Below are 27,925 nucleotides of genomic sequence, written 5' to 3'. Positions count from 1 at the left end.
AATATGTCAGAGTTCAGTTGGGGAAGTTTTTATGTTTTTGTCACATTTAATAAAAGTTTCACATTTTCTCTGATATGTCTGCTTTCACTCCCTGTGTTCCACCATGACTCTGCTGAAACCCCCTGAACAGGCTTCTCTTTGTAGAGCCTTTACGCAGCAAATGAAGGTTAATGTTTGTCGCACAACCAATAACTGTTCCAGTATTTTTGCAGTTTAATATCACATTTTATTCTCTGAAGAGGAAGCACAACCCAGTAATATTTAAACCAGCTCCAACATTAAGGTATGAACATAAGAAGGAAGATCTAATGATGGATGATTATTCTGCTAAACACTGAGTTTTACCACTATAAGTTTATTTCAGAGTTAATACCTTTACGTATTCATGTCTAATGAAAAAAAAAAAAGCACACGTATTAAACAGCTGGACAGCAGCACCACGCTGCATGTCGCCTTCTGGGTTTGGACCTGCAGGTCAGCTGATAAGGTCAGCTGACTATAAACAGTGGCTGATCATTAAAACAATGTGTCTGTGCAGAATTTCAGTGGAAGGTTCTTTACCATGGTGACCGAGGCACAGATGGCTGTTATTTTGAGGTTTACAACGATGCAAATAACAAATGGAGTTGCTCATCCCACTAAAATGAAAGTCCAGTTTTGTGGTTTCAGTCTGAGGGCTGGATGGCGATAGTTATTGCTCAGAGTAAATCCCACTTGTACCCTGATTCTGGGACAGCACTATCAGAGCGGGAACAGCAAGAAGCCGGAGAAGACGCTGAAGTTCCGGGAGTCGTCATAGAGCCGGTAGCTGGCTGGCAGACTCAGGCGGACCTGGTCCCCCTCCTCCAGCTGCAGAGCCACGGCAGTGGATGTGGAGGCGTAGCCACCGTGGTCATTCAGGTCCAGGCTGAAGATGATTGGCTGGTTGTTCCTGTACAGGTACAGACCCATGTAACCCTTCAGGAAATCTGCAGCTGTGAAGCTGAAGAAGTAAATTCCTCTGATAGGAGCTGTGAACACACCTGAGAGAACAACACACACACACATCATTTCCCTACAAGCAGCAGCAGCTCTTTTCTGATATTGTGGTGAAAAGGAATCAGATCTTGAGGTTTTCTTTTCTTTTAATTAAACCTGAATGCTGTTTAACACTTAGAACACTGTTGTACTGTGACAGTATTTCTGTGAAGGCTGGTTTGGTAATGTCTACAGTTGTATGAATGCTTATTTCCTCGGATCAAAGAGGTGAGGGCTTGTGTAACTTCACCCCAGACTGACACATTATGCCATTCTTCCTGTGTGGGACCTACAATGAAAGGAAGATCAGATAGATCCCACTTCTGGGCAACGCTTCTGAAAATAAAGTTGAAGTTTCATCATTTTTCCATAGCTACAGCAGCCTGGCCCTGACACGCAGACAGAGGTGTGTGGTCAGTGGTCAATGCAACCGGACCCCCGCTGTGTGATGAGCTACCTGCAGACTGGTTGTAGCTTTGGCCAACGTTGGTGATGGTTTTGGAGAAGATTAAGGTTGTTTCTGTATCAAACGGTCCAACTGATCCTGAATCAGTGAGTCCGGCTGAGAAGCCCACCTTCAGCTGATCTGAAAGAAGCGGGTTAAAAAGGTTTTACTCACTCCTCAGTGATGACATAAAGGCTGATCTGTGTTTACCTCCATTCTCCATCTTCAGCTCATTCACTCCAGCCTCATTGACCCTCAGTCTGACCTGCAGCTCTAATGAGAAACTATTTTCAGATATTACAGCACATGATGAATAGCTACAGCCAGCGGAGAAAAAGCGAGTCACCTTCAGCTTGTGTTTGAGCGGCAGTCAGTCTGTCTGAAAGGGAAAGCAGCTCAGCAGCTCTCACTGAAACAAACACGCAGAGGACCGTGTTACACATGGTCACATGATGTTCCCTCAATGTGACGGAGGTCACCTGTGGTTTGTGTCCTCAGCTCGTCCATCTGTTCCTCAGTCATGTTCAGTCTGACGCTCACAGATGACAGCTGGGCTCCACACACTGAAAAAAACATCCCACTTTTCATCTTTTTCACTCTAACATCAGAACCTTTTAAAATACCTAATCTCAAGTGTCCCTGTCACAGCACACCAAGAAACTTCAAAGTTAACACGTTCTAAAAAAAAAGGGAAAAAAACTTTTTGGAAGGAAACAATTACATTAAAAGCCCTTTAAGGTTTGGAGGTGCAACGGACTGGATTAGCTCAAATCTTTTAGATTTAACCTTCTTTAGTAAAAGTAAGCTACTTTTAGGCAGTCTTTCTGCTGCTATAGTCAGGTTTCCAGTCATGTCTGGGCTTTGTCAAATATAACACTGTAATAAGTAACAACACAGTAGTAACACTTGATCATTTAAAGACAGAAAGCATCCCTCAGTCACAAACACAGGTGTGGTTAGCAAAGATTTGTGCTCCTAACTCCTCAGCTGTACCGTTTCTGTGTGGAGTCTACATGTTCTCTCAGAGGTTCTCTCCTTGAACTCTGCCGTAACCCGACTGATTTTGAATTGAATCTTGGAGTCCGTGTGAATGTGCATGGTTGTTTAAACCAGTGTGCACCTTGCCTCACACTAGATGGTCACGGAGATGGGCTCCAGCCCCTGCATAACCCTGAATAGGGTGAAGCATTTATTAGTCACCCTAAAACATGACAACCCAGGGCTCAGAGCAGGATGCAGAGTTGTAGTCTTACACACTTCTCTGCAGCTTCCCACCTGCTGCTACGAAAACGGTTTGTAGCATATATGCGACAATAGGTGTTAAGTGTTCCCTCATAACCCTGTCTAATCTGACCATTTTCTGATAACCTTTGAGTTTACATTGCTTGACTATACAGTTTCTGAGAAGAAATTTACGTATAGAAGGTGTCTATCAGAGGAGGCTGTAACCAGATTTAAAGAATTAATTCCATCATCCTTTTCTTCACTGCCATGTGCAGATATGACAGAGGACGACTACCTAAACTTTACACCAGCAGCACTTGACTCTCTTGTTGACAGCACTATAGTTTCAATGCGTACAGCACTGGACAATGTTGCCCCTCTGAAAAGGAAGGTAATCAGTCAGAAGAGGTTGGCTCCTTGGTATAATTCACAGCTGCGTGCTTTAAAGCAGACTGCAAGAAAGCTGGAGAGACAGTGGCGTTCCTCTAATTTAGAAGAGTCTCAGTTAGTCTGGAAAGATAGTTTAACAATGTATAAGAAAGCCCTTCGTAAAGCTAGAACTGCTTATTATTCATCATTGATAGAAGAGAATAATCCCAGGTTTCTCTTCAGCGCTGTAGCCAGTCTGACTAAGAGTCCGAGCTCTGCTGAGCCAGTTATTCCTTTAACTCTCAGCAGTGATGATTTCATGAGCTTCTTTATTAATAAAATTGTTTCTATCAGAGAGAAGATTGATGGAGTCCTTCCCACTATTATCAGTGATGTATCATCAAGTACAGCAGCTTTAGAAGTATCTTTAGAACCTGATTTGTATTTAGACGGCTTCTGCCCAGTTGATCTCTCTGAACTAACAACAGCAATAGTCTCTTCTAAACCATCAACTTGTGTTTTAGACCCAATCCCAACCAGACTGTTCAAGGAGGTTTTCCCATTAATTGACACTTCCATATTGGATTTGATCAATCTGTCTTTGTTGACAGGATATGTACCTCAGACTTTTAAGGTTGCTGTAATTAAACCTTTACTTAAAAAACCTACTCTTGACTCAGAAGTGTTAGCTCATTATAGACCTATATCCAATCTCCCTTTTATGTCTAAAGTTCTTGAAAAAATAGTTGCAGCTCAGCTTTGTGATCACTTACACAGAAATAATCTGTTTGAAGAGTTTCAGTCAGGATTCAGAGTGCATCAGAACAGAAACTGCACTGCTGAAAGTTACCAATGATCTCCTCTTAGCCTCTGATAGCGGACTTGTGTCTGTGCTTGTCCTGTTGGATCTCAGTGCTGCATTTGATACGGTCGATCACAGTATCTTATTACACAGACTTGAACATGTTATTGGGATTAAAGGAACTGCATTAGGCTGGTTGAAGTCATATTTATCTGATAGATTTCAGTTTGTTCTTGTAAATGAAGAATCTTCCTCACACACCAGAGTAAGTCATGGAGTTCCCCAGGGTTCTGTGCTTGGACCGATTCTTTTCACTTTATACATGCTTCCATTAGGTAACATTATTAGACAGCATGGCATAAATTTCCATTGCTATGCTGATGATACTCAGCTGTACTTATCTATAAAACCAGATGAACCCAATAGGTTGGTCAGACTACAAGCATGTCTTAAAGACATAAAGACCTGGAAGACTCAGAACTGTCTGCTTCTAAATTCAGACAAAACTGAAGTCGTTATCTTTGGACCTGAGCGTTTCAGGGAGAAATTGTCTAGCTATATAGTTATTCTAGATGGTATTTCCTTGGCTTCTAGTTCTACAGTGAGGAACCTTGGAGTTATTTTTGACCAGAATTTATCCTCTGACTCACATATAAAACACGTTTCTAGGACTGCTTTCTTTCATCTTCGTAATATTGTTAAAATCAGGAACATCTTGTCTCAGAGTGATGCAGAAAAACTAGTCCATGCATCTGTTACTTCAAGATTGGACTACTGTAATTCTTTATTATTGGGCTGTTATAACAGATTATAACAGAGCCTTCAGTTATCAGGCCCCTCTCTGTGGAACCAGCTGCCAGTTTGGCTTCAGGAAGCAGACACCCTCTCTACCTTTAAGACCAGGCTTAAAACTTTCCTTTTTTATAAAGCTTATAGTTAGGGATGGCTCAGGTGATCCTGAAACTATGCGTCATGTAAACAGTCAAATAATCTCTTTAAATATAAACGGGTTGAATATTTAAACCGATTACAATAGGTGGTTTGGACCGTTCATATAATCCAATTGAAGGAGGAAACTCCCCATATATACAGGCGCACCTGGATAAACCAATTATTAGAACACGTTTCATGTTACTGCGCAAGTGTAAGGGCGTGCGAGATAAAGTTAATAAAGACTGTGTAGTTCTAGTTAAACGGCAAATAACGGAAGACATCGAAGTTAAAATGACGGCGACAGTGAAGAAGAACAAAAATTGGTCGGGGGAGGAAACGGTGTTTTTATTGAAAACGTTGCAGGAGCAAAATATAATGTCAAAACTGGACGGGAGGAAGATGAGGAACTCGGAAATCTTTAATGATGTCCACACAGCCTTGAAAGAGGCAGGGTTTGACCGGTCCGTTAACCAGATTAAGTCAAGATGGAAAGCCCTGAAGGCCGCCTACTCCAATGCCAAAAGGCAAAATGGTAAAAGCGGATCAAGCCCGGCCAATTTCGCGTACCACACGGAAATGGACGACATACTGGGAGGCAGACTCCTTTCGGACGTCAGCCATGCATGGTGTCGATGTCGGATTTGAGGAGGAGATAAATGTTACTAGTAAGTAGCCAAAGATCTTTTTTCTATGTGTGTAGCACCAGTATGTAGGCTATAACAGCCTGTCTGACCAAGAGTGGAAGTTAGCCTGTGTCACCACAATCTGCTACATGTTTTAAGTTGTCCATACAATTAATAAAATCAAACCCATTAAATCCAACTGTCCTACCTGAAATCGGTGTCTCGGTCACAGGAAAGCTCACAATTATGTCAAACTAATCCACTTGGTTTACGAAGATGAAGCAACTGCAGACGTGCTAGCATCCTCATCAACTGAACAGTTGTGTACAATCCTCTCAGTTTATCCGTTTCTTCGGCAGATGTCATTTTTAACGCGTATTATGTTTTGTAAAGAAGAGGCGTTGTGTAACATAATTTAAAATCAAACAGGGCATTAACATTAATGGCAGGCAGGCAGGCAGAGTCATACGTGGCTGGCAGCATCAGCATCACATTCTTCTTCCTTCATAGGTTCCCGTACTCCAGTGTATAAAACGGTTAGAAAAGCAAACCGACAACCTCGCGCGACCAAATAGACATCTTTGCGTGCGAGTTCTAGTCGGGATTTTAAATGTTATTTTATTTTTTTAAAGAAAAAAAAACAGAGCACCTCATTTTTTCATGTAACACAAAGCAAAGAAACAGCTCAGACATACTGCAACATTTGTTAAAACATCGTCCTATCGGATTAAATTGCTGTAACATGTAAACTCGGAAGAAATTTAATCTCTTTATTTGTGGCTCATGTATACAGTTCGGTCAAATTCTAATAAACCGATTACATGTAATCTCTTTAAACGAAACGTGTCCATTTAAACGCACCTAGTGTTTGTTGTCCCCTCTTTTCTGTCCTCTCAAACCCCAGCTGGTGGAGGCGGATGGCCACCCTTCCTGGTTCTGGTTCTGATGGCCACCCTTCCTGGTTCTGGTTCTGCCAGAGGTTTCTTTCTGTTCAAAGGGAGTCGTTTCTCTCCACAGTCGCCTCAGGCACGCTCAGGACGGGAGATTGGACCGAAAAACAAAAAGTTTTCAGTGCAATCTGTTGGTTTCCTTAGCTAGGAAATTGTTTTTGAATTGGCTCTATATGAATGAATTGGATTATTTTGAAGTTAATTATGATTACAATGAATTGAACTCCAATTGGCTTGAATTGGACTATACTATTTAAGTGCCTTGAGATGACTGTCATGCCATGGACTCATGCCATGTGTTTTATGTTTTAGATCATGTTTGGTTTTTAGATAATGTCTTTAGTTCTTAGTTAGATCATGTTTTAGGTTCAGGTCTTTAGTTTTCATGTCATGCCATCAGCCTCACGTCCCTCACCTGTGTTTTCCCCTTCAGCTGCACTCAATCCCTAATCACCCTCCACAGTATTTAGTTTCCTTCCCCGTCACCATCCATGCTACGCCACGCCACAGATAAGCCACAGATAAGTTTCCATGCTTTTGTTTTGTTTTGTTATATATTTTTCCACAGTTTAGGTTTTTGTATCCGGCTCAGCCGCGCCTTTTGTTTACCATCTTTTTGTGAAATAAACTCACAGTTTTGCTTTCATCCTCAATTCTGCATCCGCGTCCTCCCTTCAAACCCAACCTTTCTGACAATGACATTTGTTGTAATTTGGCGCTATATAAATAAAAATGAACTGAAATTGAATTGAAATCCAAATTTCAAGTTTTAAACAACAAATTCAAATTTCAATTTACTAACATAAAATTACTGGTTACATATTATTATTGCCTCACTAAAACCTTTGTTAAATTCAGAAACCCAACACGAGTTATTCAAATGCTACCAAAATTGGCAAAGGCAATCTTTTATCTAGGGATTTGAAGGGTGTTCACATAGGTCAAACAATGAGTCCAAAGTGTCATCCAGTACTTTACTTTAACTATCTAGTTTTTTTTATTACATTAATCTTATTGAGCTATTAAAAAAAAAAAAAAAAAATCAAGAATATTCATCCTCAGTCAGACTTCAGAGCGAGCTTCATGTGGTACCTGAGTTCTCCGTCTTCAGGTCTTCCAGCAGCTGTTCTAGCTGTGTCTCAGTGGATCTCAGTCTGACCTCTATATCTGCAGAGGAAATCATTCATATTCATTCAGAAGGGAACGTCTCATGACTGGAATAAACAAAACGCAGGCCTGCCTCTGTTCACCCAATCAAAGCTTATTTAGAACTTAGTATCTTGGAACATTTGCATCACACCCTCTGTATATAGACGTTCCCATCTTGCAACATGATTGAATGTCCTATGCTTTTGAGTATGAGTATTCTTATTAATTTTCCTGACAGAAACTATTAATACCATCTTATTGATAACACAGGCTCTGCATTTCCAGATAAAGTCGTGGAAAGCTTCCACATGATGTCTCCAGACTTCAGGGAAGAGTTCCTGTGAAAGCCTTATTGAATCCTCAGTTTCTGTTTCAAACAGATGTTTAATCTGCAGCGAGTCTGGAAGCTTCATGTGTTACCTGAGTTTTCAGACTTCAGCTCTTCCAGCTGTTTCTCACTGCCTCTTAGTCTGCTTGTCAACTCTGAAGAAAGAACAAAAGTTATAAAGAAACTCCTCTGGGAATGTTGTTGGATCTCTGTTTCAGACTGTAGAATCAAACACGAGTCGAACACAACTTCCGAAACGTTCTCACTTTCAGCACATCTAAGGATTTTTTTTTACCCCGGAGTGAGTTTAAGACCTTCAGTGTGTTATCTGGGCTTGGTCTGGATACCACTGTGTCATGTTCATGTTGAACTTGGTTTTTCTACATTTTTCTACCATGTTTTATCACGAATAGACTGAGTGATTAAAGCTTTGTTAGCTGACTGATGGGTGAACAGACTGACTGATGTACCTGTGTTCAGTTTGTCCTGGAGACTCTCAGTCATGTTCAGTTTTCTCCACAGCTTCATCAGTTTGGAGGTTTGTTCTGAAATACAACCATCAGAGAATATCTCATTAGCACTTCAGTGGCAACGCTCATTTAACCCCTTAACGCCTATTGTCGCATATATGCTACAAACCGTTTGACTCAATCAACCAGCTGACATAGCATCTTTATTCCCCCAATGCCGGTTAGTCCATATTCACTACGACCACAAAGTGACGGACTTATTTCCTGTGCAGATTTATATAAATAAATATGTAAAAAAAAAAAAAAAGGTGAATAAAAAAACATTGTTTTTTCACTGTTATATTACTGTGTTGTTGTTATCTTATTATTGACCAGGATGCCTGGTGTTGCAAATAAGCAACATACCAAAATTTCTATTTATTTTTTGTGCAAAAGTGAAATGAATAATCTCAGCATTATTTACCATCTACTTAAAGGCTAAAACACACACACAAAACATTTTTTTATATACAGCTATATAAATTCAGGCGTTAAGGGGTTAAAACTTCTGATAGGTAAAACACGCTCTCTACAGGCATCTATGTTTGTTACTGACCTTTTATGTCTATTCACAATGAATGAGGACCAGCAGATTGTAAAGAAACCTCAGATATTTGCTGATCATACAAGAGCCATCCTTTATGTTGACAAAAGAGTTCTTTATGCCAGTGTTTCCCAACCCTGGTCCTCAAGGCGCACCACCCTGCATGTTTTCCATGTTTCCCTGCTCCAGCACACCTGATTCAAAGAATGGGTCGTCCTCAGCCTTCCGCAGCTTAAAGACCTGACCCAATTATTGGAACCAGGTGTGGTGGTTGTGTGTCTTTGTCTCTGTGTGATCATGTGATGGTGAGAGCTGGGATAAGGATAATTTTGATATGAATATTTCTGGACAAAAAATCCCTGAAGGAGCATGCTACATGAGTTGCATACCAACTTTGTACTAATGAGCCCTAACCCGTTTTTCTGGGAAACCACAGATGCCACATATTTTCAAACACTACACTTGGTTTTCCCCAAACTGTTATACAACAGAATTGCATGAACTGAGGCAGAGACAGTTGAAAGAAATATCTCACAACTATAGAGAAGTTGTTTACAGACATGTCATGGTTATTGCTGTAGTATTTGTAGTATCATATCTTTATATATCAAATCCTAAAATCTTGTTGCAATAGATCATTCTTAAGTGCATCCATGGATTCCTCTGTCCTAACCCTTCTGTACGGTGGTGTTTTATCCTGTTTGTTTTTTATGTGGCTATTGTTATAGGCTGTAAAAACTGGAAGGTGGTCACTGATATCATTTACTAATAGTCCACTTACTGTATTGTTGTCCATGTCATTGGTGAATATGTTATCGATTAAAGTAGCACAATGGCATGTGATGCTACGAGTTCTGGTGATTTTTGGACATAAACTCATGCTGTACATTGTATTGATAAATGCGTCCAGACATTGAATGCTTCAATTCTAGAGCCTGGTGCTCTGTATATATAGCAGATTATTACATTTTTGTTTTTTTCTTCACATATTTCAATTGTTATACATTCTAATAAGTTATTAATCACAGTTGTTATATTTTCTACTTTTTTATAATTCAAGTTTTTATCCACAGCCACTCCTCCTCCTGTCTTGTTCTTTCGGTTTACACAATTAAATTCACATCCTTCCAGTCCCAGCGGAAGATGACGGATGGATGGATCCTTCCAGTTCAAAATCCATTTATTTATCCGATCTTTATCTGCATCGATCCATGTTTCTCATTTAGCAGTTATTTTGAATGTTTTTTTAAATTGACTTAAATATTCCTTGATGTCATTGAAATGGATTATAGATCATTTGATGTCCGTTTTAATGGTCTGGTTGTACTGCTCATCAACTCCCCAGAACCTAAAACTCTGGGTAAAAGGAGACCCGTTATTCAATTCAATTCAATTCAATTCATTTTTATTTATGTAGCGCCAAATACAACAAATGTCATCTCAAGGCACTTAGATAGTAAGTTCAATTCAAGCCAATTGGAATTCAATTAATTAATAATAATCATAATTCATAAAATAATCCAATTCGTTCATATAGAGCCAATTCAAAAACAATTTCCTAGCTAAGAAAACCAACAGATTGCACTGAAAACTTTTTCTTTTTCGGTCCAATCTCCCGGCCTGAGCGTGCCTGAGGCGACTGTGGAGAGAAACGACTCCCTTTTAACAGGAAGAAACCTCTGGCAGAACCAGAACCAGGAAGGGTGGCCATCCGCCTCGACCAGCTGGGGTTTGAGAAGACAGAAAGGGGGGGGGGGGGGGCGGCGGCGGCGGCACTGTAACACCATTCAAAGGATATCTGTTGGAACAGGGAAACACGAGTTAATGACCACAATAATTTCACATATACATAAAGAGATTAAAGTGAGGAAAGGTGTGACAGATGAGGCCCCCCAGCAGTCTAGGCCTATAGCAGCTTAACTATGGGATGTTTCAGGATTACCTGAGCCATCCCTATTCAAGGTAAACACAAGAAACTTGTGCTAACGAAAAAATAAATAATAAAATAAAGGACCAGACTCAGTGAGTAATTCCCTATACTCCCTATATAGATCTGCTCCTCACACCACAACAACCATCTTTTTACAGCCACAAGCTACCTCAGCCTCTCACCAACTGCACACCAGTCACAGCGGGGTGGGGATGCAAACCCTGGTTCGGGTAGGGGGAGAAATAAAAGAGGTAAGATAAGCGGGAATGGGATTCAAACCCTGGTTCGGGTAGGGGGTAATGAAAGTATAGAGGGTGCCAGAGGTGGAGGCAGAACAAGACACACTAGCAGACACACTATCAGATTCAACAGACCTAACTATAAGCTTTATAAAAAAGGAAAGTTTTATGCCTGGTCTTAAAAGTGGAAAGGGTGTCTGCTTCCCGGACATTTACTGGCAGCTTATTCCACAATAGAGGGGCCTGATAACTGAAGGCTCTGCCTCCCATTCTACTTTTAGAAACTCTGGGAACCTCAAGTAAACCTGCAGTTTGGGAACGAAGTGCTCTGTTAGGAAAATATCTTACAATGAGATCTTTAAGATATGATGGAGCTCGGTCATTAAGAGCTATATATGAAAGGAGAAGAATCTTAAATTCTATTCTGAATTTAACAGGGAGCCAATGAAGAGAAGCTAAAACTGGAGAAATATGATCTCTCCTGTTAGTTCTCGTCAAAACTCTGGCTGCAGCATTTTGGATCAGCTGAAGGCTTTTCAGAGAATATGTGGGACAGCCCAATAATAAAGAATTACAGTAGTCCAATCCTGAAGTAACAAATGCATGAATTAGTTTTTCTGCATCACTCTGAGACAAGATGTTCCTGATTTTAACAATATTACGAAGGTGAAAGAAGGCAGTCCTAGAAACCTGTTTTATATGCGAGTCAAATGATAAGTTCTGGTCAAAAATAACTCCAAGGTTCCTCACTGTAGAACTAGAAGCCAAGGAAATACCATCTAGAGTAACTATATAGCTAGACAATTTCTCCCTGAAACGCTCAGGTCCAAAGATAACGACTTCAGTTTTGTCTGAATTTAGAAGCAGACAGTTCTGAGTCATCCAGGTCTTTATGTCTTTAAGACATGCTTGTAGTCTGACCAACCTATTGGGTTCATCTGGTTTTATAGATAAGTACAGCTGAGTATCATCAGCATAGCAATGGGAATTTATGCCATGCTGTCTAATAATGTTACCTAATGGAAGCATGTATAAAGTGAAAAGAATCGGTCCAAGCACAGAACCCTGGGGAACTCCATGACTTACTCTGGTGTGTGAGGAAGATTCTTCATTTACAAGAACAAACTGAAATCTATCAGATAAATATGACTTAAACCAGCCTAATGCAGTTCCTTTAATCCCAATAACATGTTCAAGTCTGTGTAATAAGATACTGTGATCGACGATATCAAATGCAGCACTGAGATCCAACAGGACAAACACAGACACAAGTCCGCTATCAGAGGCTAAGAGGAGATCATTGGGAACTTTCAGCAGTGCTGTTTCTGTGCTATGATGCACTCTGAATCCTGACTGAAACTCTTCAAACAGATTATTTCTGTGTAAATGATCACAAAGCTGAGCTGCAACTATTTTTTCAAGAACTTTAGACATAAAAAGGGAGATTGGATATAGGTCTATAATGAGCCAACACTTCTGAATCAAGAGTAGGTTTTTTAAGTAAAGGTTTAATTACAGCAACCTTAAAAGTCTGAGGTACATATCCTGTCAACAAAGACAGATTGATCAAATCCAATATGGAAGTGTCAATTAATGGGAAAACCTCCTTGAACAGTCTGGTTGGTATTGGGTCTAAAACACAAGTTGATGGTTTAGAAGAGACTATTGCTGTTGTTAGATCAGAGAGATCAACTGGGCAGAAGCCGTCTAAATACAAATCAGGTTCTAAAGATACTTCTAAAGCTGCTGTACTTGATGATACATCACTGATAATAGTGGGAAGGACTCCATCAATCTTCTCTCTGATAGAAACAATTTTATTAATAAAGAAGCTCATGAAATCATCACTGCTGAGAGTTAAAGGAATAACTGGCTCAGCAGAGCTCGGACTCTTAGTCAGACTGGCTACAGTGCTGAAAAGAAACCTGGGATTATTCTTATTCTCTTCTATCAATGATAAATAATAAGCAGTTCTAGCTTTACGAAGGGCTTTCTTATACGTTATTAAACTATCTTTCCAGACTAACTGAAACTCTTCTAAATTAGAGGAACACCACTGTCTCTCCAGCTTTCTTGCAGTCTGCTTTAAAGCACGCAGCTGTGAATTATACCAAGGAGCCAGCTTCTTCTGGCTGATTACCTTCCTTTTCAGAGGGGCAACATTGTCCAGTGCTGTACGCATTGAAACTATAGTGCTGTCAACAAGAGAGTCAAGTGTTGCTGGAGTAAAGTTTAGGTAGTCGTCCTCTGTCATATCTGCACATGGCAGTGAAGAAAAGGATGATGGAATTAATTCTTTAAATATGGTTACAGCATCCTCTGATAGACATCTTCTATATGTAAATTTCTTCTCAGAAACTGTATAGTCAAGTAATGTAAACTCAAAGGTTATCAGAAAATGGTCAGATAAGACAGAGTTATGAGGGAACACTGTTAACTGTTCACTCTCAATGCCATAAGTCAGCACAAGATCAAGGGTGTGATTAAGGCAGTGAGTCGGTCCGTGAACACTCTGAGAAAATCCAATAGAGTCCAATATAGAATTAAAGTTCATATTCAGGCTGTCATTTTCAACATCTACATGAATATTAAAGTCACCCACTACAATGACTTTATCTGTACTCAGCACTAACTGGGATAAAAACTCTGAGAATTCAGACAGAAACTCAGAATAAGGGCCAGGTGGACGATACACAACAACAAACACAAGAGGTTTCTGTGATTTCCACTTTGCGTGGGAAAAACTGAGAATCAGAGATTCAAAAGAGCTCAAACTAATCTTGGGTCTGGGACTGATGAGTAACCCTGATCTGAAAATAGCTGCCACTCCTCCTCTGCCTGTGGTTCCAGGAACGTGATCATTTAAACAGTCAGAGGGAGTTGCTTCATTAATGCTAACATGATCCTCCTGCTGCAGCCAGGTTTCTGTAAGACAAAATATATCAATATGATGATCACAAATCAACTCATTCACTAACAGAGACTTCGAAAGGAGATATCTGATATTCAGCAAACCACATTTAATAGTTTGATGTTTTTGTTCAGTTAAAGTTTTTGTTTTAATAATTTCTTTTTGCACAAGAGGATTTGCTCCTTTTGTGTTAATCGATTGGGGGGGTAGCAGCAAGTGGGAAGCTGCAGAGAAGTGTGTAAGACTACAACTCTGCATCCTGGTCTGAGCCCTGGGTTGTCATGTTTTAGGGTGGCAAATAAATTCATCCATATTTCTAGAAATGAGAGCTGCTCCTTCCAAAGTGGGATGGATGCCGTCTCTCCTCATCAGACCAGGTTTTCTCCAGAAAGATTGCCAATTATCTATGTAGCCCACGTTGTTTGCTGGACACCATCTAGACAGCCAGCGATTGTAGGACGACATGCGGCGAAACATGTCATCACTGGTCAGATTTGGCAGGGGTCCAGAGAAAACTACGGAGTCCCACATTGTTTTGGCAAAATTACACACCGATGCAACATTAATTTTAGTGACCTCCGATTGGCGTAACCGGGTGTCATTAACGCCGACGTGAATAACTATTTTACCATATTTACGTTTATCCTTAGCCAGCAGTTTTAAATAGGATTCTATGTCGCCCGCTCTGGCCCCTGGAATGCATTTGACTATGGCCGCTGGTGTCTCTAATGCCACGTTTCTGACTATAGAGCTGCCAATTACCAGGGTTTTGTCCTCAGCGGGTGTGTCGCTGAGTGGGGAAAATCTGTTTGATGCGTGGACAGGTCGATGGTGAACAACGGGCTTGACTTTAGAGCTATGCCTCTTCCTAACAGTCACCCAGCCACGTTGTAATCCTGGCTGCTCAGGTTCTGCTAGGGGGAGGCTAATTGAGCTAGCTACGCTAGGTAGCTCCACACTGGCTAAAGGGACCTGGCTCGCTATCGGTTGATTTTCAACAGTGCAGAGCCGAGCTTCCAATTCAGATAACCTCGCCTCCAAAACTACAAAAAGACTACATTTGTTACATGTACCATTATCACTAAAGGAGGCAGAGGAGTAACTAAACATCTGACACACGGAGCAGGTGAAAGCAGAAGGAGGAAGAGAACCGGTATCCATGCTACGCTAGAGAACCAGACACACCGTTAAAAAGTGAGAATAAAGATCTGTAGGAGTGTGTTAGAACAGAACGGTAAGCTATAGAGTTTAACTATGCAAAATTGTGTAAGTTATAGATCGAAATAAAGTGATTATCAGTACTCCAAGCGGAGCAAGAAATTCCACAGTGCACAAGCAAGGTAACAGGAAGTGATGCAACACGTCTTACCGCAAAGCGTCACAGCGTCTCAGTTATGTTCGTTATGTTCAGGTACTGCAACTCTAAGGCATATGTTGTCAGGTTGGAAGGTTAGTCTGTCACAAGGCCGGTATACATGGCAACATGACCAAGTATTAAGAAGCTTAGCTGCAGGTACTGAAGATAAACTAAGGCAGGTAAATTTAGGAGGGTCTAAGGTGAAGAGAGTTGCAATTCAGTTTGTTCAAGAGGGGGAGAAAGTTAATAAGACGATAAGGAGGCACGGCAGCTTGGAGGATGCTAGTGATTGGGAGATGCAGGTAGATTTAGGAGATAAGCTTGTTGTTCCCCAGGAGATAGCCTCTACAAATCTAAGGCTTGATATAGTCTTGTGGTCTAGGAGTAGAATGAGAGTCTATTTCATAGAGCTGACTGTTCCTTGGGAGGAATTGGTAGCAGAAGCATATGAAAGGAAAAAGCTTAGATATGTGGAGTTCGGGGCAGAAGCAGAGCAGCGAGGATGGAAAGTTAGGATCTGTCCAGTGGAAGTAGGATGTAGAGGATTTGTTGCAAAGTCTGTTGTCTCATTGTTGAGGGAGCTGGGTGTAAGTGGACAGAGTGTGAGGAAAATAGTGAAGGAAGTGTCAGATGAGGCAGTAAAGTCCAGTCAGTGGGTTTGGATTAGAAGAAGCAATAGCAGCTGGGGGCCCAGCAGGGGGAACACTTAGGGAAAACAGACTCTTGGAAGAGGCAAGGAAGAAATCCAGGATGTATTTAAGTGGAGGGTGTGGCCCATGTGAACCAGATGGGATGTGAACAAAGTGAGTGACTTTTCTGGATGGTTTCTTCCGGTTAAAAGGGAGTCGTTCTCTCCACCATCACTTTGCACATGCTCAGAATACGTAATTGAGTTAAAGAGAAGATTCAATGTGATCTTTTGGCTTCCCAAGCTAGGTAAATTTTTCTTGTTCTTTTTCTTTTATTAAAAATTGGCACTATATGAGTTGGACTAATTGAATTTGAATGATTTGTATCATAATTGGATAACAATGAATCTAATTTTAGTGACATCCCAGGATCTCTGATCAGTTTATCAAATCTCTTGCTCTCAGCAGTTGAAATGCTGCTGCCCCAGAAGACCACTGAAAAGTTCATCAGGAGGGCCTCCTGTCCATTGGACAAACCTGATTTTATTTAATTACATATTTATTGACTTGACTTTAAAGTTCCTCTGCAAACAATCTACATAAATCTTTCTTTTGGAACCAGCTGCCAGTTTGTCTTCAGGAAGCAGACACCCTCTTTACCTTTAAAGGGTTAATCCGGAGTAAAATGCACTTTAGATCAATTTACGGGATGTTGGGAGTACATCTGTGAGTTGACATCAAAATCATGTCATTCGGATGTGTTTTGAGAATTTCGATTTGACCGTTTTTAGCCAAAAGTCGTTAGCGTGGAGGTGAAGGGGGCAAATCATGTCACCGCTACAAAACGCTATTTTTATACCTCTTCTACAGCTCCAAACAACATAACACTTACGTGGTAGTGAATAGAGGGTCCCTAAAGCCAAACCGAAGTGTCCCGAGGTCTTCATGTGGTCGGATATAGAGTCCAGAATTAATTTAATCAAGCCAGTACCTTTCCGGAAATGTTGCTGCTGCAGCTGCCGCTACAGACCGTGGTGAAGTTGGTTTGATATTGGTTTGAAAAAAAAGACACCTTATTTCCTTATTGTGAATATCTGTCGAATATCCAAGAGATTGGACCGAAGACAAGTTTCAGTGCAATCTGTTGGTTTCCTTAACTGGGCTACTTTTTATTCAATTTGGTTTATTTGAATTGGACTAATTTGGAATTTGATTAATTTGTTTTGATTGGATTATGATTGACTTGAATTGGATTAAAGTGCCTTGTATTGCCTGTATCTGTATTAAATTACACTCTTAAGCCTGATGTAAGGTGTGCTGTAAGAGGGTTTCTTTCTTCAAAAACATCTCAGGAGGTAGTCTAAAGTGCCTTAAGATGACATTTGTTGGTCAAAGCTTCATGAGCTGCAGGGATGGCAGTAAGAGGAAGGCAAGGGTGCAAGGAGCTCAGCAGCAGCTCAGAGAGCAATGGTCCACATGTTGTTTTTTTGCGGTGATTATATTCTGTTATTTTTCAGTATTACATTAGCCTGGCTGACGCGTCCACAATCTCGATGAGATGGTGGTCTGGGAACTAGGTGTGCATTTTCTCGTATTTGAGGCGTGGTTTACGAATGCCTGGAGCCGTTTATTGGGCGCTACGAATGTCTATCAAATGACGTCAGGTTCTTCCCATGCTGCTTTGCGCACGATTCATAGCCAACTGTATCACTTATACCAGATGACGACAGAAATTCGACGAAGAAGAAGAAGAAAAAAAAGTAAAATAAAAGTAAACTTGCGTTCTAAGCTACTTAAAACACTTTCCATGGCTGCATCGAACGGTAACGTTGTGTCCGCTGCCATGTTGGATTAACACTCTACAAGCTTCGGTGTAGAGCATAGACGTTGTCATCGTCTTGCTGCCCCCCCCCCCCGTTCTGTGACTGGTTCCCAAACTCTGGCAAAAAAAAGGGCGGTGGTTTCCAGGCTGACTTTTGCAGTGAGAATGAAATCGCACGCAAAGCAGCATGGGAATTCCCAGGCTAGTATCACATCTTTTTTTTAATTTTTTGGGGCTTTTTTATGTCTTTAATGATAGAACAGTTGGAGAGAGACAGGAAGCAGGGGGCAGAGAAAGGGGGGAGACATGCAGCAAAGGGCAGTCCGGTGCAGGAGTCGAACCGGGGCCAGCTGCAGCGAGGACTGTAGCCTCTGTACATGGGGCGGCTGCTTAACCCACTACGCCACCGACCGCCCCCAGTATCACATCTTTAACTGTGTGGGGTATAACCCCTCTAACCCCGTCAAAAGGTGTAGATTAATGACAAAGGTTAAAAGGGACAAGACACAGGTTGTCTTCTTACAGAAGGAACATAACAAATCTAAAAGGTATGTATGCATAAACTCTTTCTTTAGCTCTTGTAAAAACAGCTGTAGAAGAGGAGTGGCCACTTTGATTTCAAATTCTTTGATTCTTTAGATTAGTTTTAAACTAATCAAGGAAAAAGGGGACAGAGAGGGCAGGTTTATTATAGTTAAAGGAAAGATCAAGAATGTATTGGTCACGTTTGCTAATGTGTATTCTCTGCAAAAAAGTGATTAAAAAGAATTCTTCGACTTCCGGTTATGGAGGCGTAGGATACAGACGCATGGTGCCGTGCTCCGCTTGCTAGCCCACTGAAATTAGCCTTCTGCCGATTTTTCATTAAGTCAACTCGACGCCACGCGTGCTTTAATAAGTGGGAAAAGTGATAACGAGACAATGCCACCGAAAAAGACGGACGGAAATAAAGATGAGAAGAATAGGCAAATGACACCACCGAGTGCTAGCAGCAACAGCGGCGGGCTAGATGGACAGCCTCCACAGCACGCCCCTCAGTGGTTCATTTCTGAGATGGAAAAAGGAATGCAGAGGATCGAGTCCATGATTGAGGGACGTCTGAATAAGCTTTCCGAAACGATGGAAAAGATCGCTAAAGACAACGAGGCTATTGGACACAGAATAAAGAGCATCGAGGGGAAGCAATGTGAGTTTGATGACTCGCTAGCTGCTTTGCAACTTGAGCTGGATGACTACAAAAAATCTACGGTTGGCGAATTGAGTGACCTGAGGGATCAACTGGACGACCAAGAGAACCGAGCCCGTAGGAAGAACCTGAGGCTGGTCGGCTTTCCAGAAGGAGTGGAGGGGAAGGACACAGTGGCGTTTATTCAAGAATGGCTACCCAAGATGCTTGACTTAGACGGGGAAACTTTTGAAATAGAGCGTGCTCACAGATCCCTGCTACAACGCCCGGCGGATGGCGCCAGACCCCGCGCTATTGTGATCCGGCTGCTCCGCTTCTCCGACACGGTCAAGATTACCGAGGCGGCCCGGAACAAGAGTTCCCTACGATATGGCAACTCGACCATAATGATATTCAGAGATATGTCAACTGCTCTGTATAAGAAGAGGAAAGCCTTTGTGCCGCTGAAAAGGAAACTCAAGGAAAAAAATATCACTTTCAGACTACTGCACCCAACCACTTTCTCTATGGATCTAGAGGGTGGCCGGCGCACCTTCACAACGCCACAGGCTGCGGAAAACTATCTTAAGAGATATCATCCAGATGTGCTGCCCCAAGATTAATCCACTACGCGGTGGACTGAACTACGCATTTGGACACGTCTCCGTGACGGACAGACAGGACTGATCTCCATGGCCGGGGAATTTTTTTCGTTTATTTTTATTTTTATTTTTTCTCTACCAGCGCAATCTTACCGCTCGTACTATGGACCTGTTTGGCCTGGGAACTTTCGTGTTTGACGCGGGATTGCTGTTCTCTGCCTGGAGTAGCTGTCTGCGGCTTCCCCCGGATCGTTATGGACATGCAGCCTTGTTGTCACTTAGGACACTGCTCGGACCGGTTTATTTTCATTTTCAGCGCGGACCCCAGCTGTAAGTAGACTACCGGGAGGCTGTATTTGGGCTTTGAATTCTGTCTATAAAATGTTCAATACACTTAGCTATGGTAGACGTGTTCTGTACTACTGTAACCGCCAGGTAACGCGGCCAAGTTTCAAGCGTTATCCCTCTCCTCTCCCCTAACTTCAGAGGCGATGGTTATTATTTATAATTACATTATAGGACGACTAGGTGTTATAGGTATCACCTCCTGTTTTATTTACATTTCTGTATATTTTTATAGACCGGAGGGCGGCTTGTTTAGTCATTAACAATAGCTCACTAACTAAAGGGTCTGGCGAATACAAGATTTTGGCCTTGTGGCTTTGAGGTTATGTAATTTGAAGTCCTTCCTTGATGTTTTTCTGAGGATTTGCTCCATGGTATAATGCTTACAATGTTCCCTCACCTTAAGAGGTAAAACTTTATGTAATTGTTTTTTTTGGGGTTTATTTTTTGTTGTTCTTGTTTTGTCATGGACTTGGCTTAATGGCTAATAGATTACTTATTTTTGTGAGGAGGATAGGCACCATTTAATGATGCAGCAATAGGTAACAGCTGCATTAAAAAAGCGTCAGGTAGATCAGGGGTTCAACACTTCCTCAGTTGGGGAGGGAGTGGGGCAGGAGGGGGGATTGTGGGGATTAGTTTGATTTATTTTCAGGTTACTCCTTTTTTTGTTTTTGGTTTTTCCTTTCACACTCTCACTCTGCGTACAAGACATAGAAATGTATCTTTTAGATAAGACAATGGCCTGATTTGTTGCCCTGATTGCTTCTGGATCCTGCATCACTTCATAGAAGGAATAGGTTAGGGAAATGACAGTTGTAGCTCTTAAGTATTTGACATGGAATACTAATGGAATCAATAACTTGTTAAAACGTAGAAAGATACTTAGTTTCCTTAGGAATCATAAAATAGACATAGCTCTGTTGCAGGAGACTCATCTAACTGAAGCAGAGCATGTCAGACTAGCACGCCAATGGCAAGGGCAGACCTTTTACTCCTCTTTCTCATCCCAATCTCGAGGTGTCGCCATATTGATACGTAAAGATGTCCCCTTGCAGGTGAACAACGTTGAGAAAGACAAACAGGGCAGATATCTGATACTTAAAGGTTCCCTAGCAGGTGAATCTATTACGCTAGTTAATATTTATGGGCCAAATTACGACTGTCCTCAATTTTTCCAAAACTTATTTTTCACACTAATGTGTCATCCCAGTGAACTTTTTATAGGCGGTGACATGAACTTAGTTCTGGATCCTTCTAAGGATCGGTCATCCTCTAATCCCAAAACTCTGTCACATGCAGCCAAGACTCTGAAAAAAGAAATAGCAGATTTCAAGCTTGTAGATGTATGGAGAGAAAAACATAAGTCAGTACGTGAGTATTCATTCTATTCACACGCTCATAAAAGCTACTCCAGAATTGATCTATTTCTTACTCATGTTGACAGATTCCATCTTATATCCTCATGCGAATATTTAGCTATAGCCGCTTTCGGACTGTAGGAACCTTTGGCAGTTCTAATAACCTTTTAATCCGCGGGGCCGTTTTCTCCCGTGTTCGGACATACAGGAACTCGGGTCTTTCTCCCTTAGTTCCTATAACTATTTAGCTCCTTCTCCGAGGTCGGGTCTTTTCATAGTTCTATAGAACTAATCTAACGGAGGTGTGTGGTGGTCGGTAGCTACGCCCCATGTAATTCTATCACGGCTGAAATGTCTCCTCATATGACACAGACACAACCAGCGGGTGTTTAATAAGTTAACTTACACTGGTCTTATTTGTCTGCAGCGCTCTGCTCTCCTTTCTTCCTTCATGAAATAAAAAAGTATCTCCTGACTCTCTCTGTGAGCTTTTCCAGCCTCGATATTAGACGCCTGATGTGATTGTCCATGATTAATATCACCATCATGCAGACCATAAACACGGTGGCCTCCCCGCTCTCCATATTAGCTTCTTGGTGGTGTTTTTTCTACTCTCCTTACTTTTACCGTTTTGTTTTGTGTTTGAATGTAGCGCTAAACGGCTAACGGCTAACACGTCACTGAAGCAGACGGCTGCGCGCGGCGCATCAGTCCCTATCAGGTCCCGACTCATGTGCGAATGCAGACTGAAACAGTTCCGCTGGGGAAGGATAGTTATCAGAACGAAATTCGAGGAGGGTAGTTCTGATAACTACTTTCTTAGAACGGTCTGTCCGAAAGCGGCTTATGACTCACTCGGACCATGCCCCTCTTCTGCTTCAGATCGTTAAAAAGAACACTAGCAGTAGCTGCAAACTTTGGCGATTCCCCACACATCTAGTTAATGACGCAGACTATGTTAAACTTATTAGTAACAAAATAGACTGTTTTATTAGTATTAACAAAGGGACCGCCTCGCCATCGGCTGTGTGGGAATCCTTAAAAGCATTTGTGAGAGGTGAGACTATAAGCTATAGCTCATGGAAAAAAAAACAATACATGCTGAAAACCAAAACACTTGAATCAGAGATTAAGACTCTTGAAAAAGAGCACTTCCAAACTCACAGTGAATCAACTTTGGGTCTTCTAAATATCAAAAGAACTGAATATAATTTGCTAACCACTAGGGTGATTGAGAACGCCATGGCTAGAACTAAACAACAGTACTATGAACATGGGGATAAAAGTGGTAAATTATTGGCCTGGCAGATCCGGAAAGAAGAAAACTCTAGATGCATCCCCTCAGTTAAGACCAGGGACGACGCCACAATAGTCCATGATCCCAAACGCATCAATGACATTTTTAGGGATTTTTATGTTGACTTATATTCCTCCCAGGGGGTTGACAATCATAAAATGACTAACTTCTTAGAGGGACTGGTAATCCCCAGGGTGGAGGTGGGGACACGGGAGGACCTGGAAGCAGATATTACGAAACAAGAGGTTTTGAATGCAATTGGTAAGCTTTCAGCAGGGAAATCGCCGGGGCCAGATGGATTCTCCATGGACTTCTATAAAGCATTTGCATCTAATCTAATAACACCACTAATGGATATGTTCAAACACTCACTTGAAAGTCAACAACTGCCTAAAACTTTAGAACAGGCCCTGATTACCGTCCTGCCAAAACCAGGCAAAGATCCACGGCTATGTGGTTCATATAGGCCCATAGCCCTTCTCTCCTCAGAATATAAAATATTCACTAAGGTTATAGCTTCCAGGCTGGAGAAGGTGATACCCAGCCTTATACATAAAGACCAGACTGGCTTCGTTCAGAACCGCTTTTCCGCCGATAACATCCGTAGGTTTTTCGATTTGATTTGTTGCTCCAAAAATATTAATGTGCCGGTCGTTGCCCTTTCATTGGATGCTGAAAAGGCATTTGATCGCTTGGAATGGCCCTTTCTCTTTGCAGTTTTAGAAAAAATGTGTTTTGGTCCAAATTTGATACGAATGATAAAGATACTCTATCTCAATCCATCTGCAATGATCCGAACAAATGCTGACATCTCATCTCTGTTTCCCCTGTCACGCGGCACCCGCCAGGGATGCCCCCTTTCTCCGCTCCTCTTTACGTTGGGGGTTGAACCTCTCGCAGTTGCTGTTAGAGCACATCCTGTAATAGAGGGTGTAATGGTCAAAGGCGTGAAACATATAATTTCGCTTTATGCTGATGACATTATGCTATATCTGACTAATGTGGAGGCATCACTGCCCGCCCTCTGCTCCCTGTTAGAAGACTATAGCTGTATCTCTGGTTACAAGATAAATAAACAGAAAAGTGTAATGATGCCTCTTAACTCAACTGCTCAAGGTGTATCGAGGGGAAACATTCCCTTTCATTGGGATCCATATAAGCTTTGTTATCTTGGTCTGCAAATACCCAACCAACTACACCAGACCTACTTTCTCAATTATGAACCTCTTTTTAAAAGAGTTGAAGCAGATTTGGACAGATGGAAGTCTCTTCCTATATCTCTGATTGGTAGAATAAATTGTATTAAAATGAATATCTTACCCAAATTTCTTTACTTGTTCCAGGCACTACCAACACCAATCCCAAAAATTTTCTTTAAGAATCTGGATAAACTGATATCTAGATTTCTATGGAATGGTAAAATTCCCAGAGTTAAACTCAAAACCCTCTGTCGGCCCACTGAAGAGGGGGGGCTAAACTTACCAGATTTCCAGATGTACTACTGGGCAGCCCGGTCCAGAGCTATTTGGATCTGGATCAGAGACCTGGAGCACCCTCCAGCTTGGAAACAGATCGAACAGTCCCATACAGCAGAGTTATCTAGCATTCCTTTTATTTACTCTTATCATAAGCAAAAAAATGTAACTAATAATCCATTGATAAAACTTACATCCAAAATCTAGGATGAAATTAGGGCTAAGTTTCATAGTGTCCGGACACTGTATGGTTTTACTCCATTCCACTTGAACCCGGTTTTACCAGGGGCATTGAGAGATAGTATTACTAGAGACTGGTACAACAGAGGTATATGCACTTTTGGACATTTATATGAGCGAAATTATCTGAAATCCTTTGAGCAACTGAGGCTCTCTTTTGGGCTCCCCTCTGCACACTTCTTTAAATACTTGCAAGTCAGAGATTATATTAGGGTACAGCAAGGTGGGAAACTTATCCCCTTGGAGGACTTCGAGATAGACAGTATGATGCGAGACAAGCTTAACTCCAAGGGTTTTCTATCCTACGTTTATAAAAGACTAATGAGCCTGGCAGAAAACAAAGCTTTTAATGCAAAACTTAAGTGGGAAACTGACACTGACTCTGCCTTCGAAGCGTCTGTGTGGAGGGAGATTTGTAGTAGTTCCCAATCATTCTCCTACAACAGCCGGCATAAACTATTGCAGTTTAACCTTATACACAGGGTCTACTTGATGCCTCAACGTCTCCATAAGATAAGTAGTAACTACTCTGAACACTGTCCTAGATGCAAGACTGAAACGGGGTCCCTTCTCCACATGTTTTGGGCATGTAGTTGTCTGGAGCAGTATTGGAGATCTATCTTGGATATGGTCAAGAGTATTGTGGGGGTGGAAATCCCAGCTAATCCACGGCTGACACTATTAGGGGACCTGTCGAGTCTACCAGTTAATATGAGAGTCAACACTCGCTTCATCAGATTAGCCCTAATTGCAGCAAATAAATACATTGCTATCAACTGGAAGAGTGAGGATCCTCCTAGTGTCTCTTTATGGCTTAAAGAGCTATCGTCATATTTGCCATCAGAAAAGATCATGTTTAATCTTAGGAAAAAACCATCAGTCTTTGAGAAATGTTGGGGAAAATTTGTAACCTTTTTACATAATGGAGCGGCTCCGATAGGTGATGTGAACAGGGCTTAACTCAATCTAAACAATCTTAAAGAGGCTGGGTGTAATGTAACACTGTGTGAGAATGATATAATCTTACCCAGGCCTGCTGCCTTGTTTGTCTCTTGTGCCAAACTCTGCACATCCTGTTTTGTTTTGCATTTATAGGGCCCCTTCTGTGTTCTTCTTTTCCCCTTTTTTTTTTTTTTTTTTTTTTTTTTTTTTTTTTTTTGTTTGTTTGTTTGCTTGTTTTACTGGCATTTTATCTTTGTTAATCTTTTTATTTGTTTTATAAAATCATTACTGTTTTACCTGTTTCTTCCCACTCTTGTCCATGGGGAGGGAGGGGGGTGGGGTGGGGGGGGGTTAACACCCATTGTCATTTGTACTGACGTTGAATTGCTGGAATTTGTTTTGAAATCTCAATAAACAAATTGTTCAAAAAAAAATAAAAAGAATTCTTCAAATTGCTATTTAACATAATATGTACAGAGTGAAGGTACTTGGTCTGTTCTTCAGGAGACTGGAACACACCTCTGAATTACTCTGTGGATACTAAAAAGGCACAATATCTTCGATCTAAAGATCTCAACGCGGTAATTAGAGATGCCAGACTTTTTGATGCCTGGAGAGATTTAGTTCCTGTGAAAACTGTGAAAACCTGTTTAATGTTTAATCTGCAGCGAGTCTGGAAGCTTCATGTGTTACCTGAGTTTTCAGACTTCAGCTCTTCCAGCTGTTTCTCACTGCCTCTTAGTCTGCTGGTCAACTCTGAAGAAAGAACAAAGGTTATAAAGAAACTCCTCTGGGAATGTTGTTGGATCTCTGTTTCAGACTGTAGAATCAAACACGAGTCGAACACAACTTCCGAAACGTTCTCACTTTCAGCACATCTAAGGATTTTTTTTTACCCCGGAGTGAGTTTAAGACCTTCAGTGTGTTATCTGGGCTTGGTCTGGATACCACTGTGTCATGTTCATGTTGAACTTGGTTTTTCTACATTTTTCTACCATGTTTTATCACGAATAGACTGAGTGATTAAAGCTTTGTTAGCTGACTGCTGGGTGAACAGATTGACTGATGTACCTGTGTTCAGTTTGTCCTGGAGACTCTCAGTCATGTTCAGTTTTCTCCACAGCTTCATCAGTTTGGAGGTTTGTTCTGAAATACAACCATCAGAGAATATCTCATTAGCACTTCAGTGGCAACACTCGTTTAAAACTTCTGATAGGTAAAACACGCTCTCTGCTGGCATCTATGTTTGTTACTGACCTTTTATGTCACCACTTTGTTTGTGTTTCACAATGAGTTTTAATCAGGTCAGAGGACCAGCACTGATCATACAAGAGCCATCCTTAATGTTGACAAAAAAGTACTTTATATAATCAAGAGGGCTCCTCGTCAGTTTAAGCATGGATAAATAATGCGTATTCTTCCTATTTTTTCTGTACAAATTTTTGATTTGAGTCAGGAACTTTTTCACTTTCAAATGCAGACATTTTTCTGACCATATTCATGAGATTCTAAAAAACTTCATGTGATGCCAGAGTTTTCTGTCTTTATTTCTTCGAGGTGATTCTTGTTGACTCTCAGTCTGCTTACCAACTCTAAACAGAAAATAGCATTTATACCATTTGTCTACTCATTAACATTGTTGTTTTGATGAAAATGTTGAAGTAAATATAAGCTACCTGCAGTGCTGTTGAGTTGGTCTGTCAGTCTGGACTCCATCGAGGAAAGTTGAACTGAAAGCACACCATGAAAGTAGTTGACCATGTATTACTTGCCATGTAATTATTTGTTATTCATTCCGTTATCCCCCTACGACTTTGGCTTCGACTTCGCATACACCAACATTGGGCCCACACCCTCCAAACAGATGCTTTTGACCTACCATTACGGGCAAACTGGAGGCCTTTAAAAACCATGCCTGGTGTTCCCAGGGCGTGCTGCGCTCCGAGCTTTCACCTGGGTCCGGCTCCCACCCTCCAGCTCACACAGACAGCTAAGTCGCAGTTTGTCGAGCAGCTGTCAGATGGCACCAGACTTAAAGTGGAGTGCGGTGCTGAATCTTAAATATGTTTATCTGCACCCATTTTACCACTGTTCCCAAGTGGTGTCACACACGAACGTGCTTCGTTTGGGTCACAGGAAGGTTCCCACTTTGAATGCAAATACATGGGATACATTTTTAGGGTAAAATGAACACAAATGACTGTGAAATGTACAGTTTTACAACTCGACCAATAACGGCCAAGTAAAATTAGCGGACAAACGATATCCAGTTCACAGACAGAAGAACTAGACCCAACATATTTGAAGTGGACACCATTCATATGTATTGCCACTGGACGCGTCCACTGGGAGTACGTGACATTCCTATATTAATGTATATGAAGTGAACGAGGACCACTGGCAATACATGACAGTGCTGAATGTTTGAAGAGCTGCTAATTTAAAGTGGGGACTTATGGGGCCAAGGCAGGCACTGCTGTCAGATGTGATCTGAAATTTTGCACTTTTGTCTTCCAAACTTTGTTTGGCAAACGGGGCAGGACCTCGCCTTATTGCCTCCCAACCGGCAGCTCGATCGGAAGACGTTGAATTTTTCCCCACCGTTTGTCCGAATCCACTTCGCCATCACAATGAGGGACCCATTTAAGGTTTCTAACATGATTTTGGTGCAATTTGGTACTAAAAAAATTATTTGTGGGTGCCATAAGGACCCCATC

General features: G+C 41.4%; 1 protein-coding gene across 3 annotated transcripts; it reads right to left on the bottom strand.

The window, feature by feature from the left end:
- Positions 1-236: 236 nt before the first annotated feature.
- On the bottom strand, positions 237-27,330 carry LOC142366535 (uncharacterized). Of its 3 annotated transcripts, none has more exons than XM_075448441.1 (12): positions 27,088-27,330; positions 26,885-26,938; positions 26,280-26,354; positions 25,902-25,964; positions 8,311-8,385; positions 7,933-7,995; positions 7,456-7,530; positions 1,942-2,025; positions 1,809-1,871; positions 1,673-1,735; positions 1,475-1,603; positions 237-1,022 (listed from the first exon to the last, which is right to left on the bottom strand). In XM_075448441.1, exons 1-12 carry the CDS (start codon positions 27,119-27,121, stop codon positions 742-744), a joined length of 1,059 nt encoding a protein of 352 aa, XP_075304556.1. In that variant the 5' UTR covers positions 27,122-27,330; the 3' UTR covers positions 237-741. The 3 variants fall into 3 exon arrangements, with proteins under 3 accessions (XP_075304556.1, XP_075304557.1, XP_075304558.1); XM_075448443.1 differs by having other exon boundaries at positions 823-931; XM_075448442.1 differs by lacking the exon at positions 7,933-7,995.
- Between the last annotated feature and the right edge of the window lie 595 nt (positions 27,331-27,925).

The sequence above is a fragment of the Odontesthes bonariensis genome, chromosome 17, assembly GCF_027942865.1.
Source record: "Odontesthes bonariensis isolate fOdoBon6 chromosome 17, fOdoBon6.hap1, whole genome shotgun sequence".
NCBI classification, from domain to species: Eukaryota; Metazoa; Chordata; class Actinopteri; order Atheriniformes; family Atherinopsidae; genus Odontesthes; species Odontesthes bonariensis.
Note: the sequence above shows the minus strand (reverse complement) of the source record. Positions and strands in the feature narration are given on the sequence as shown.

Coding starts and splice junctions, on each gene's coding strand:
- LOC142366535 (XM_075448441.1), bottom strand. CDS start 27,121: ATGGTTTTTAAAGGCCTCCAGTTTGCCCGTAATG. Junction 1,872..1,941: donor GCTGAGGACACAAACCACAG/GTGACCTCCGTC, acceptor TGTTTGTTTCAG/TGAGAGCTGCTGAGCTGCTT. Junction 1,736..1,808: donor CGCTCAAACACAAGCTGAAG/GTGACTCGCTTT, acceptor GTTTCTCATTAG/AGCTGCAGGTCAGACTGAGG.